At 45.8% G+C, this 13,941-nt stretch overlaps 1 protein-coding gene across 2 annotated transcripts in view; it reads right to left on the bottom strand.

Annotated features, from left to right (window-relative positions):
* Nucleotides 1-12,672, bottom strand: part of Slco3a1 (solute carrier organic anion transporter family member 3A1) — a 280,546-nt gene extending 267,874 nt beyond the window's left edge. For both annotated transcript variants that reach the window (XM_028776717.1, XM_028776716.1), the window contains exon 1: nt 12,315-12,672. In XM_028776717.1, the coding sequence (XP_028632550.1) occupies nt 12,315-12,494 (180 nt within the window). In that variant the 5' untranslated portion in view covers nt 12,495-12,672. The remainder of the gene's footprint in view (nt 1-12,314) is intronic.
* Nucleotides 12,673-13,941: the final 1,269 nt, after the last annotated feature.

Here is a 13,941-nt window from a genome sequence, read left to right as displayed (position 1 = left end):
AGGCGCCAAGGGGCCTTGAGAAGTTTTAATTGCAGGCCTCTTCTAGCTCTTTGTATAAGGAAAGTCCTCCCAGAAGTGTCAAAGAGTAAGTAAATAAATAGGTATGTATACATTTTCATCTGCTCCCTAGGTTACAGACTGATAGGATAGCCACTAGAAAATGTGAAGCCCATTTTTCTCAAAAACAAAACAGTGGGGATGGGGGCTTCAGAGATGGCTCAGCGGTTAAGAGCACTGATTGCTCTTCCAGAGGTTCTGAGTTCTATTCCCAGCAACCACATGGTGGCTCACAACCATCTGTAGTGGGCATCCAATGCTGTCTTTTGTCTGAGGACAGCGACAGTATACCGACACATATAAAATAAATAAATAAATAAATAAATAAATAAATAAATAAATAAATTTGTTTAAAAAGTGTGGATGGAGGGAGGGGAATTTTTAAAGTGTGAGAGAGTTGTGTGTTTTTGTTTGCTTATTTTGGTTTTGTTTTGTTTTATTTTGTTTGGGGGTTTTTTGGGTTGTTTGGTTTTTTTTTTGTTTTTGTTTGATTGTTTTGTTTTCAGTTTTCACCAAAGTCATACAGGTTCACCAGAGTTTGTACAAAATCCTTGGACCACAAATGTTTTACATTTGGGGGATTATTTTTTTTTAATTTTAAAATATTTACACATACACAGTGAGCTAGCTAGGGAATTGTAGCCAGGTATAGACACTCAACTCATTTATTTTTTTTTTCATGTATATTCCTCATACACACGGTCTGAAGGTAATTTTATACTTGCTGCAGCCACCTTTGACCACCTGTCACACAGGAGTTCAAGCGTGGAATGTTCTAGTCACGGTGTCATGTCAGCACTCAAAAGTTTGACAATTTGAGGTGCTTTAGATCTCAACATCAAAGGCGCCTAAACTGTGTTTTGGTTCAGATGAATTTATGATCATTAATTTTAAAAGATCTTTCCACGGGCTCTGCTTCCGGGATACCTCCTCACACCTGCCAGCTGACAGACCCAGGTGCTGGAACTGAGGCTGCACATGCCGGGAAGTGTTAATTCAGTGGCCCAGTTTTGTCTGGCATGAGAGCAACAAGTGTGGACATACCTGTTATATGATGTCCTTCTATCACCTCAAAGGGCAGATTCTCGGGACACCCCCTCATACCAAATCTACATATGTTCAAATCCCTTCTATTATAAAAATCCCCCCTCCTAGAGAGACTGGGGGACTCAGTTGGCACAGTGCTTGCCTAGCATGGATCAAGCTTGGGGTCATTCCACAGCACAGATTAAAAAAAAAAAAATTAAGCCTAGTGGAACATGCCAATATCCTAGAACTTGAGGAGTGGAAGCAGGAGGATCAGATGAGATGAACGTGGCTACATAGAGAGTTTGAGGTCAGCCTGGACTATATGAAACTCAATATGTAAATCTTTTTAAATAAATTTTTTATGTCTAAGTGTTTTGCCTGCATATATGCATGTGTTTGTACCACGCGCATGCCCAGTGCCTCTGGAGGCCAGAAGGCATCAGATCTCCTTGAACTGGGAGTTAAAGATGGTGCTGATCCCTTGTGAGTACTGAAAACTGTCCTCTGGAGGAGCAGCCAGTCCTCTTAACTGCTGATATCTCTCCAGCTTATTAAGAAGATGCATTAAAAGGCCTGGCATGTGAATGCATCTGACTGAGTCTAATACTTACTACTGCAAAAAGAATAAAACAAATAGTATTTGAACACAACCTATATTGATCTCCTTGTAGTCTCTTTGCTTATGATAGATAATTAAATGTGTAATTAAATGTGTAATTTATGTAAATAGTTACTGTACTATATTGCCGAGGGAACAATAGCAAGACAAAGTCTGTATATGCTCAGTTACAAGGCAAGTCATTTTCTATTATTTTTGCCCTGGGATTGGTTGAATCAATGAATAAAGAGTTATTTGATATAAACACCCAACTATATTTAAGAATGCCTATGAACATGTCTCTGAATGACAGGCCCAGGCAAGCTGGAGGCAGAGAGACAATATGCAGCTAGAACGATCCACTCCACTGATGCAGGCTTTTGCACTTAGACTTGACCCGATGGCTTCAGGCTCTACGCCATCACTCTGGGCTGGGGTGTAAGGCTAGCCTTCCCACCTGCTCCTGCAAAGTGCCAGCTGCAGAACTGTAGAGCTGCTCCCTGAGTCTCTGATCTATTTATACAAATGTACACAGCTTGGCAAAGGTAACGGGGAAGGTGCTATTTTGTGGTTTTGGTTTCTAAAAGATGCCCTCTCTTTGGCTAGCTGAGAAAAGTGTGTTGTTGGCACTTTAAGCCTACTTACCTACACAAGTATTCACCAGAACTGGGAAGGCAATATACACACTGCATAATAAATCAGGAGACACGCCCTAATTTTTTCTTAAGGACAGGAATATCTTGTCTGAAGTTCCCTGTATCTATTTCAAGATACCTAGTTCCATTGAAGTCTTTTCTTCCCAATTCTTATCTTGTGAAAAAGAAAAAGAAAAAAAAAACATAGCCTACATTTCAGGAGGTAACTTTCTTGACTCAGTTCAGTTGAAGAGTGTTCTGTGGACCCCACATAGTTTCAAGAGGAGGATGGCTAAGGTTAGTGGATGTTATGAAGTTGACTAAGTACTTGGCTAGCACTCACAAAAAGCCCTGGGATTTTTAAAACCAGGCAGAGTGAGACACACCTGTCATCTTAGCACTTCGGAGGTGAAGACAGGAAGATCATTCTCAGCTATATCATAAGTTCAAAGCCAGCCTGGATTACAGGAGACTGAGAGTTGGGGAGAAGACAGTAGGTGCCGCAACAAAACACATGCAAATTATGAGCACTACTGGGTAAGACACAACAAATTCCCAGGGAGTGAGAAATGACATGACCCAAGGATGGTGTCTGTTATAACCAATGGTGTATAGTTATACCTGCAGATGACCACTACACTTCGAATGTAGTCTCTAAAGGTGGCCTTTAAGGAGGAGAGCCAAAGTAACCACAGGTCCAAGGTAAGCCTCATATACCCTCGAAGGGCAGGGAGGCCTAATGCTGAAGCCACAGCCAGACTGAACACAGGAGGCTTGCTATAGTGGCCCTGTGGATCTCCTTCAAACAGCAGTGACCACAACAGGCTGAATGCTTAACTAAACAGCATCATTCTTGATTTTACAGGTTGGATCACAATAATTGAATCTTACATAAGAAAAAACATATGGGTCCAGCTGTGTAGAAATTTTCGTCTTCATTAAGGGAATTCTTAGCAGAGTAAACACGCAATTTCAGGTACAGTATTTCAAGGCTTATGTAATCAGCCCAGGGCAGTTTTCCAACTTGCTTTTATCCAAGGTGGTAATTTCTCATTCTCATCAGCAGAAGATGGGAGAGCAGGTCCAACAATTAGAGGAAGAGCATGCCTGTTTTTACATAAGCCTCTTCCAAAGGAGGGAAAAGACAATAGGCATCCCCTATGAATAATTTACAATAGTCTTTAACTGAAAAACACCATGTGACACTGCTCTTCCTCCACCCAGTCTGCAGGTGCAGGGGCATTGGTAAAAGAGTCCTTTCTCCCTTTGGAGGATTTCTTGGACTATGGTCAGTGACGTTAGAAGTGGTCCACCATATTTCTATTTTGGGCTGTGTCCCCAGAAGTGTCTGCTGGACATCTATTGGGACCCTACTTACTTCTCCTAATTCTGCAAAACCAGAAGCTTGGCTATCTGTAGAGAGGGACTATGTAGGCTTTTAGGTGTGTTAGGCTTAGGAATGAATGAAATGTCTCCTTGAGCCATTTTTTTCTCAACCTTCCCAACACTATGGCTCTTTAATATAATTCCTCATATTGTAGTGACCTCCACACGCAAAACTATTTTCAATGCTACATCATAACTTTAATGTTGCTATTGTTATGAGTCATAAATATCGGATATGCAGTCTTAGGTAAGTGCTGTGAAAGGGGCATTTGACCCCTCCCCCATTCTCAAATCGCTATCTGAGGCTCCTGTGTGTTGAATGTGTAGCCACTATTCTAGAAGGTGGCAGAAATTTTACAAGTGGAGCCTGGTCTGATAAGTGGGTCGCTGAGGAGTCTTTAAGGATGATAACTGGTCCTCAGACCCTCCCTTGTCTTTCCTTTCCATGCATGCCCACTTCCCTGGTGCTCCACTCAAATGTACTGTGTTGAGGTACCATGAAGTGAACCTTCTGGGAAAAGGAACAAAATAAGTCTTCTCTCTTGCAAGTTGTTCTCTCATATATTATAATTTGTCTCAGTAACAAAAGAAGGTAATTAATACAAAGCTATCAAGGAAGACTCCCAAGGGCTACCTGGACAGCCAAGTTCATCATCTAGAGACACAAAGCTGTCCTGAAGGGCAACTTGCCAGATGAACTAGAATCAGCCCAAAACTGTAAAGTGCTCACAGGGAGTGTGGAGGGAGAGGTGGATCATCAGACAGACATGCCAGGGGAGGGCAAGTCCCACACTCCTCCAGAGTTTCGACTGGACTCTTGTAATGGCACAGTGAAGAACTGCTGCTACTTGCCCTTTTTGCCATAATCGAGTGTTTGACTCCTCACTGCCTATTCACATGTGTTTACACCCATAGCTGCTCCCAGGGTTTTCAAAGAGTTCATGGTTACAATTTAAGTAAAAATCAATACAGTCAGTGTTCGCTTCAGTTCGTTACCAGGTGAATCGAATGGTGCCTTGCTTGTCACATGCCTGGAGAACAGAGTGCCAAGGAGTAATGAATAGCTATTTATGGAGGAAACGGGAAGCAAAGAGAAGGGTGGGCACCCACATGACACTCCATCATTAAACACAGGACAGGTGACAGACCATGTTGCCTTTTGCTTTAAAATATTTTCAGCATGTGAGTTTTGTTTAAGCCCAGGATAATTCTAACGATCAACTATCCCAAAGCCCAGAAAGTAATATCCCATGACTGGAGAAACAGTCATCACGGGTTAGCATCATTGTGGTTAAAGAAAGTAGTCAACTAGGTCCTCAGTCAGGAAGGGTTCTCATTTACAGGGGAACCAGACATAAAGCCATAAAGAAGAACCAAATGACCTTGGGAGTTGCTGAATACTGAGATTGTAAACAAGGGAATGTTTCCCCTGTCTATATTGTCACTGGAAAACCCAGAAGAAGCTTCCCAGGCTGGTTTGCTACAGGTCATAGCCACAGCTGGTCCAGTGCTATTAACAGTGTCATCACAGAGTCAGATGGCTTTGGAGGCTCCGTGATCCTCTGGATACCCTTGATCCCTTGAGAAACCCCAGGTCATCTGAATGGGGATTGAAAACCTTTCCTGGTATATACATGATAACTCAACTCACCAACATGAAGCTGATTTCCTTCTTTTTCCTTCCCAGGGGCAGGCTCAACAAGTCTAGGGGAAGGAAGGCTGCTATAAAGGCTACACGTGAAAGGGCGATGTGTTGAACAAATCCCAACAGCCAGGAGCAGAGAGAATGAGGACATCGGGGGAAACAAGACCAAATCAACAGCTCTTGGTTCTGCTGCTGAGAAATCAAAGCCTTTGCCGGGAGACGTGTGTACAAGTGTGCTTGCAGAACCTGGGTACTTCAGGAGGAAGCATCCCGATTAAGTAGTGGAGCCCTCCATCTTTGAGCCCTTATGGGGAACCCAGCAGAGCATTCAGGTTTCCAGTCTTGTCTGATACAAGGCTCCCTAAAAGGCAGTATATGTCCCAGACGTATGTTCCTTGGTCATCTCCCTCCTGACATCTCAAGATCCCCTGAAGTGGCCACTCAGCCTATAACCACAGAAGTAGAACAAACTTCAGGAGCTAAGATCACCAAAGTTGGAAACGGGAAACCAGATTGTGTGAAAGATTCCAAATCCTAAGGTGCCTCAAAGTACTTGTTGGTACTTGTACTAGAGTGACAGAAAATACTGTGACACCAGCAGCACCCTTGTCTCTCCCAACCACCAGCTCTTCCATCCTGTAGTACCATGGCCCATAAAAGGACATACATAAATGACTACTGCTAGGCTCCTCTACAGACACCACACACACACACACACACACACACACACACACACAGAGAGAGAGAGAGAGAGAGACAGAGAAAGAGAGAGAGACAGAGAGACAGAGAGACAGAGAGACAGAGACAGACAGAGACAAAGAGAGAGAGAGCTCATTTTTAGAATCTTTAATTTAAAATGAATTATTGCAATAACCAAACGGAAGAATTAGCAACCAGGATTTAACTTACTTCATATTTTCAAAACCATCTTTTTTTCTCCCAGACATAAGTGTTTATTCAGAAGTATAAGCTTCCTACGTCTACATCCCACTAAACCAAAGCCAGAACCTGACTGAAGTAATTTTATTATTCAGTAGTTTATTATTCAAATACCATTGTTTGCTCAGGAAGTATGTACAGCCATGTTAATAATAATAACAAGCTCTCTTGTTCTCTTGCTCTCTTGCCTCTAGCTTCTCTCTGTCCCCTCACCTCTCCCCCTTCCATTCCCTCTCTCTCCATGTGGTCATGGCCGGCCTCCACTTCTCTCCTTTCTCTCTCTTCCCCCACCATCTTCTTCCATCTCTCTCCCTACCTTTGCCCTATCTCTTGAATAACCCCCCTCCTCCTTTGGAAAAAAATAATAATGACAAGGCTGTATTGGGTACTTATGGTGCTCCAGATGGAGTCCAAAGTGCTTTACAGACCTGTGTAGTAAATCCTCACAGTTATCACAGGGACCACAACTACTGCCATTTTAAAGGACAAAAAAAAAAAAAAAAAAAAGCAAGGAAGAAAGAGGTAAAGTCATGGAACTAACCATCAGAGACACGGAAAGGGACAGACACAGGAATGACTCTCAGGTGTTCCAATAATAATCATCCAAAGAACCACCACTGTCAAACACATGTCATTCTCTACCTTGGAGTTTTAATCACTTAGCCTGGGATTTTAATCTCTCCCATCCTAACACATGAGCACGCAAGCTGCCTTAAATATATGTGTCTTTGAAACACATCAAATTCACTAATCCTATGAGTTGCGTTCAATAATTACTCTTCCGTAGATAAAGAAGTAGAAAGTAGACACAAAACAAACAAGGGCAGGAAGCAAGGCTATCTCTCTGAGACACAATAAATATATAGCTAAGTAGTCTCCAGAGAGAGCCTAGAGTCCATTTGAAGGCATACACTCAAAATTACCATTAAGGAATACAGCTTGGTGATAGAGCACTTGCCTAGTATGTGCAGGGTCCTGAGTTCAATCCTCATCACAGTTGGGAAAAAAAAGAAAGAAATCTACAAAATCATCATTGCAGTATTTCTTTCAAAAAAAGGAAGTATGTGGCATTCAGAATTGGCTAGATATGTATGCAAATAATATAAAGCTCAGACCACAGGTATCTATGCAAAGCAGGAGCAAAGGCAAGGTTAATACCTTGACTCTTCTTCATAGGAGTGTGCTTATTAACTAATAACACCTGTGAAACCTGTCTACTTCCAATGTACTTGTGAGGTTGGGATTCATATTAGAGATATGTGCCCAGTAAGGCTCTTCTCCAGCATCAGATGAGCCCCCCACCCCCATTTTCATTGTTTTTGCTGGATTATACTCACACAGCACCTGGCCACACTGTCTGGTGAACAAGACCCTGAGCAGAGCAGAGCCTTCCTGTCTGCCATCAGATATAAATCCGGAGAGCTTCGGGCCGGAACTCTGCCTGCTTAGTTCACTGACAAACCGACCATGCAAGAGAAACCTCATGAAATCTGCTCTAGGAAGATGTTCTTCCAGCAGCAGGTAGGAGGAGCCAAAAGAGACCAGAACAGGCAGCCCCACATGGCCAGGCCTCTGGACCCGTTTTCTAAGGTACTGAAGTTTAACAGGGTCGGGGTCTGGGAGGGCAGAGTTACCACAACTCAGGAAAGAACTCTTGCTCCCTGTACAAGCAATCCACTTAGATTATTCTACTGTTAAAACACAAGCACCTGTCCATAGTACAACACCCCCCAAAATGCAAAAGTATGTCCACAAACCTGGTTGAAGAGAACTTTCAGAAATACATCTTTTTCCTTAAGGAATATTAGTTAGATATTTTAAACCAAGCTATAATAATAAAAAAAAGTCAGAGTGATTTTTTTTTTACTACCTGGGGCTATAGAGTAATTATGCAAATAGCCGGGAATTTGTCATTATGACTAACCATAAGTGTATAAAATAATTTGATTAAATAAAAGACAGTTACCTTAGTCATCATACTAATTTGACAAGAACTTAAAAAAAAAACTTCAGCCGCCAGCTTCTAGACTAACTATACAAGAACTGTCTTCAAAACGATGCTTTTTTTTAGAGGAGAAAGAAAGTAACAACCATGACAGCTACAAGTCACTCACTAATTGTAAACCTACTGAAAGTTCTCTGACCTAAAAATAAGTGACTACAGAGCAGAGAGACCGAGCCTCATTACCCTATAAATACAACCTCAGACACACATCTATAAAGCTACAGAGGGAGACGCCCACCTCACCTTCACATGAATTGCCTGAAGACCAGACACCAGAGACCACAACTGGGCTTTCTTCCATTTGCATTCCAAAGAAATTCAAAAGCATCTATCATGAGTTCCATTCGTACTTGCCTAAGGTGTCAGCAGTTTTAATTTCCTGTCTACATCCTTATCTCCTCAAGTCCTCAGTAATTCGATAACACACACAAACCAGTCTCTGCAGGGCTACCTTTCAGGAATAGCTGGCTTGCCACATCTCAGTAAGCCTCCACGATGCACAGATTAAAGTCTACACAAACCCTGCAAAATACAAGCTGGAGTCTCTGAAAGCAAACACCCAGCTACCAGAAGTATACCTGGTCTTGCCTTGGTGGGACAATAGGAAGCACAATGACCATTAAATTCAGTGGACATTTTCTTAGGCAAAATCATCATCATCATCATCACCACCACCACCACCACCACCATCACCAAGCTGTTTAAGATGCTGCAACAGAACATTGTTCTAAGTTCTGATTTCAAAGTCCCTGGCTACATGGGGTCTACAAAGAGTATCTAGATTACCTTATCTGTATTGTTCCACCAAGATCTAGATGCCAGGGCCCACTTCTTCACTTCCTGAAAGGCCTTGAGACCCAAGCAAAAAGTGGAAGATTCTCAGACCAGTGTCTCTGTCTGTCTGTCTGTCTGTCTGTCTGTCTGTCTGTCTCTCTCTCTCTCTTCTCTTTCCTTCCCTCCCTCCCTCCCTTCCTCCCTCCCTCTCTCTCCTCCATCCCCTTTGCTCTCTCTCCATCCCTTTTCCCCTTCCCATCTCCTCTTTCCCTCTCCCCTCCATCCCTCTCCCTCTCTTACCCTTCTTTAACCCCTCCCCCCACCCAGGGCACACATACAGGAGTCCTACTTTTCAGGGCCGCTTCTCAAGTCACAAGTCACTTCCTGCCTCACTTCTGCAGTTGGGAAACACACACCAATGTCGCCGAGGACACACAAAGGACAAGAGAAACCTGTCTTTGCAGAATGAGAAAACTGAAATGACAGCAAACTTAAAAACAAAAAGGCACCCAAGGAGATCTCTCCCCTCTCTCTCTCTCTCTCTCTCTCTCTCTCTCTCTCTCTCTCTCTCACACACACACACACACGCACACACACACACACAAAGATAGCTACATGAACTTGTGAAATCAAATAGGAAATAATGGTTCTGGCCTCAAATTTGCAGTCATCCTCTTGGCTGAGAAAGGAAGCACCGTTGGCAGTGACCCATAGCCAGCCCTTCATCAGATACCTGAAAACACTTTCCCAGAAGCACATGCTGATTCCCATTGAAAAGATCGGTATCCACCCATGGACCACCTGTGTTCATCTACAGACACAGAGTCTCAGGTTTCCTAGGACAGACACAATGGAATTTTAAAAGGAATGAATCTGCCTTTCTCTCAATAATAATTTGATTCCCCAAATATTCACAGAAAAGGCTCCTGTGGCTTTAAGAAAAGTAAAACTTTCCCAACCTGCCAAATGACAGTCTCAAGAGACCCAGAAGATCAAACCTGTAGCAAGCTGACTGGCCAATCCTCCCAAGCCACCATTCTTCCTATGAGGTTCTTATAATAAAGGGACCTCCATGGCACCAGGCAGAGCAGGGTCCCTGAGAACCATGTGTTTGCACTGCTAGTCATCAAAATTAATTCATTTCCTAAGCCTGTCCTCTCTTGGGCCTCCACCAGCTTTCTGCAGGGCACCTGTTGGCTCTTGTTACCCAGTTCATGGTCCCATGCATCAGACTTTCCATTAGGGACAGACAGAAGTGCCCAGATGCCACCAGCAGGTGGACTGAATGCCTCCTGTCCTTTTCTTGTCCTGAGATTCATAGTGACCCGTCATCTCCCAGGGCCAGCCACGGTGGAAACACTTGCTTTTTAATTTTCTAAAAGAACAAAGGCTATTCATCTGCTTAAGGTTCTTCTTCACTTCCTCCCAAAACCTTAAATCACTGGAAGTGAACACTCCTAATCTTGGATGCTCATCATCCCTGAGATGAAAAAGTATATAGACTTGCTGGGTTTGCCACATGTGAAACCATACCCTTAATAGAAACCGAGGCAAAGCAATTGTCAAACAGGAGCCAGCTGTTGATAGAATGATAGCCTCTTTTTATATGAAGACCTAGTTAGATATAATTTAGTTTGCATATGCTACGGTACAGAGTCACACTTATCAGCATTAATGTGGGTTTGCCTCTAGTGACACATGTACCTTCTAAGTATTTTAACAGTCAAATCTCTTCTTTAAAAAGCTGCTTCTCCAAATATCACCATCCTTATCAAACAAATTCCAATGTCTACAGCTTAGTATGATAATGATATAAAAATGAATACATTTGAGAAAACAGAATACTCAAACGCTCTTTTGGCCCAGGGTTCAGTGACAATATTATACACAAGACAGAAATGGAGAATTAAAAACTGTTTATCTGGGAAGGGTTGACAAAAAATACATATGATTTCTCAAATGCCCCAGAGTTCAGTCACCCCAGGCACAGAACTGACTCTGTAGAACCCCACCCCCACTCCCAAGTCACCATATAACTAACTTTAACCAAGTACTTCTTCCCTTCACCTTTAACCTTTAGGAGCCTTGGGAAATTGTTGATGATACTGGAAACTCAGCGTCTGGCCCTCATTAACTTTAACCCTGGGCCAGGAATGAGGGATTCACGATAGCATTAGGATACACATAGCTCTATCTCTGGATGTGGTTATCCAACTGCTTTTGAAATCTTGTCTGATTCGATCTCCATCAAATGTGCTCACTGACACTTAAAAATCTAAGACATTTGATTCCAGTTTCACGTCAATAGCCAAGTAATGATTTAACACTATCCACTCTGAGACATCTTTTCCTGGTTAGACAGGATAGGTCTGGAAGTGCACTGTCTGAACCTCAAGTGTGGATCACCTGAGCACCACAGGAGAAAGCGACAAAGTACGCACTTGACAGTGTTGAGTCCTTACAAGTAGATTCCTTGGGTATAATAGGTGTCCATGGGCCTTTGAGCATCAATAATCCCTTTCTGGAGACAAATAAAACAAATACATATTGTACAGAATGATCCACTCCCCGTGTGGGCGAGCGATCATGATGGAGAATTAAGCTAGAACTACAGAAACTCGCAGCTACTACTCTCCAGGTACTATAACTTTATCCCCCCACTGAAAGATGGCTATTGGGATCTGGGTGGGACTAGTCCTCCTGCAGCTACTGCTCAGCTCGGGGAGCCTTTTACTCTAAACTGTTAAATTCCCTCGGCAATTGGCGGATAGAGAAAGAGCCAGGGGGGAAAAATGATGCATAATGATTCGTTCTCCGGGCGGATGAAACAGAGAGTAGAGGACGCAGGATGCTAACTGGCTTTTCCTCCCATGTGCAGGTCACCTGAACCGCGATGCCTTCCAGTCTCCGAGGAGGCTCCCTGAACTCGCCATAGGGCTCCGTTTTCAAGAGGGGAGAAGAAACAGTTTCATGCCCACCTGCCCGCGGCGTCTTCTCTCGGGCACCCCTTCCCCAGCCCCTGCCCCGGAGCGCGAGCTGCCGGCATCCACGGTCCCGCCCGCTCCGGGCTCCGGCCGGCAGCTCCCCCGGCGGCCGCCTCTGCACCAGTCGCCAACCTCCGTGCCGGGCCGAGGTCATGCCCGCCTGCCCCCGGCGCCGGCGAGGCCCCTTCCCGGTGCCAGGCGGCAAGCCGGAGAAACGCCGGCAGGGAAGGAGGTCCGCGGCAGAGTTGGCACCCGGACTCACCAGGTAGGCGCCCACCGTGCCCTGCGCCAGCATCAAGGCGCACTCAGACACCAGGAAGATCTTGATGTTGGAGAAGCAGGACACCTTCTTTTTCTTCTTCTTGTTCCTCTGCGCCTCGTCCCCCTGCAGCTCGCCGCTCCGGCCGCCGCCCGACGAGCCACCCGGCTTCTTTCCCTGCATCCTTCCCCCGCCGCCGCCGCCGCTTTCCCGCTCGCCCCGGGTGTCGTGGCCGTTGCCGGGTGGGGGTGCGTGCCGCGAGGCTGCGTACTGTCCCCGCCCCGGGCCCGCGGCGGCCGCCCCCGTCCTGCCGCGGCTAGAGAGGTTGAAGGCTCCGCTCCTCGCCGCCGCCGCGCTCGCTCCCTTCCTCCTCCTCCTCCTCCTCCTTCTCCTCCTCCTCCTCCTCCTCCTCCTCCGCCCTCCCTTCGCCGCCTCCTCCGGCTCAGGCTGTGCCAATCACAGAGACTCCTCGCGCCGCCCGCTGCCGCCGCCGCCTAGCCTCTCTCGGACTCCCGCCGCTGCCTGAACCGGCTCCCCCTGGCCCGCCGGCCTCGCCTGCCTTCACCCCTAGCGCCCCAAACCCGGGCTGGGGCCTGATCGTCGCCTTGAGCCCCGAGCTGCGTCGCTATTGGCTGCGGGTGCGTCCCTGGGAGGCACGAAGGGACATGTTTGGGGCACTAAGGGCTTGCTGATGGTCAAAGCCGGCGGGGTCTAGCTACCCCGAGAAACTGCAGAATCGGGGAGTCCTGGTGGGGTGAGAGGCTGAGCGAGGAAGGTGCTACCCGGCCACTAGGAGGCACTGTGGGGTCCAGGGCGCCACGGCGGAAACTGGGTGGTACTAGGACTTGCAATGAGGTGAAGAGATGGGAGTATCCAGGCACCCTACTTCTAGTGCGGGTTCCTAATGCTTAGGTACCCGAGTGTTAAGGTGGGAGAGGAGGAGCAATTTCCATAAAGAGAGTATCCCGGGTATTAGGGCTGAATTCGGCTTGGTTCGCGGGTTTCTAAGGACAGAAGTTGCATTCTGGAGCTCCGGAAGATGCCAGTGATAGGAGCTTCTTTGGTCTGCCAGCCTCTGCTCCTGCATTCAGTAACTACCGGACATATCTAAACCGCCCATTCCCCGAAAATGGGAGAAAGAAACGGAAACTCTGAGAAGGGAAGTTAGATCTTTAGGGAGTCTTGCAGACTGATTGTCATCCCCCAGCCACCAAGTACAGGCGACTGCAGGTCACAAGGACCCCAGCAGAGGGCCTTGTTTAGTTCTCCAGCTGCCTGCAGATGGAGTTAAGGAAGGGATGAGCCACAAGCCTGCTTGTCCCCACCCCTCTCCTGACTATTGTGGCCCTCCCTAGCCTGGCCTGAAGGTCAGCGTGCAGCAGCGCCAATTGTCATCAGACCTCCTCCCCCTGGCCCCCAGCATTCCCTAGGATTTTGGTCCACAAGGCATCTCTGATAGGATGTACTGGCTCAGGCAACAGCGTTTGGAAGCTAAGAGAAATGTGGACACGAAAAGAAAATACCTAGCATGGTCCTCTTTATCAACAGAGAGGCCAAGCCTCTTTGGAGTACTTCTCCTTGCTTTCCCTAGGGCCTATATCCCAATGCCAAGGCTTCCATTCAATAGTGC

Source organism: Grammomys surdaster, unplaced genomic scaffold (assembly GCF_004785775.1).
Source record: "Grammomys surdaster isolate TR1022 unplaced genomic scaffold, NIH_TR_1.0 271, whole genome shotgun sequence".
NCBI classification, from domain to species: domain Eukaryota; kingdom Metazoa; phylum Chordata; class Mammalia; order Rodentia; family Muridae; genus Grammomys; species Grammomys surdaster.
This window is presented reverse-complemented; position numbering and strand designations above follow the sequence as displayed.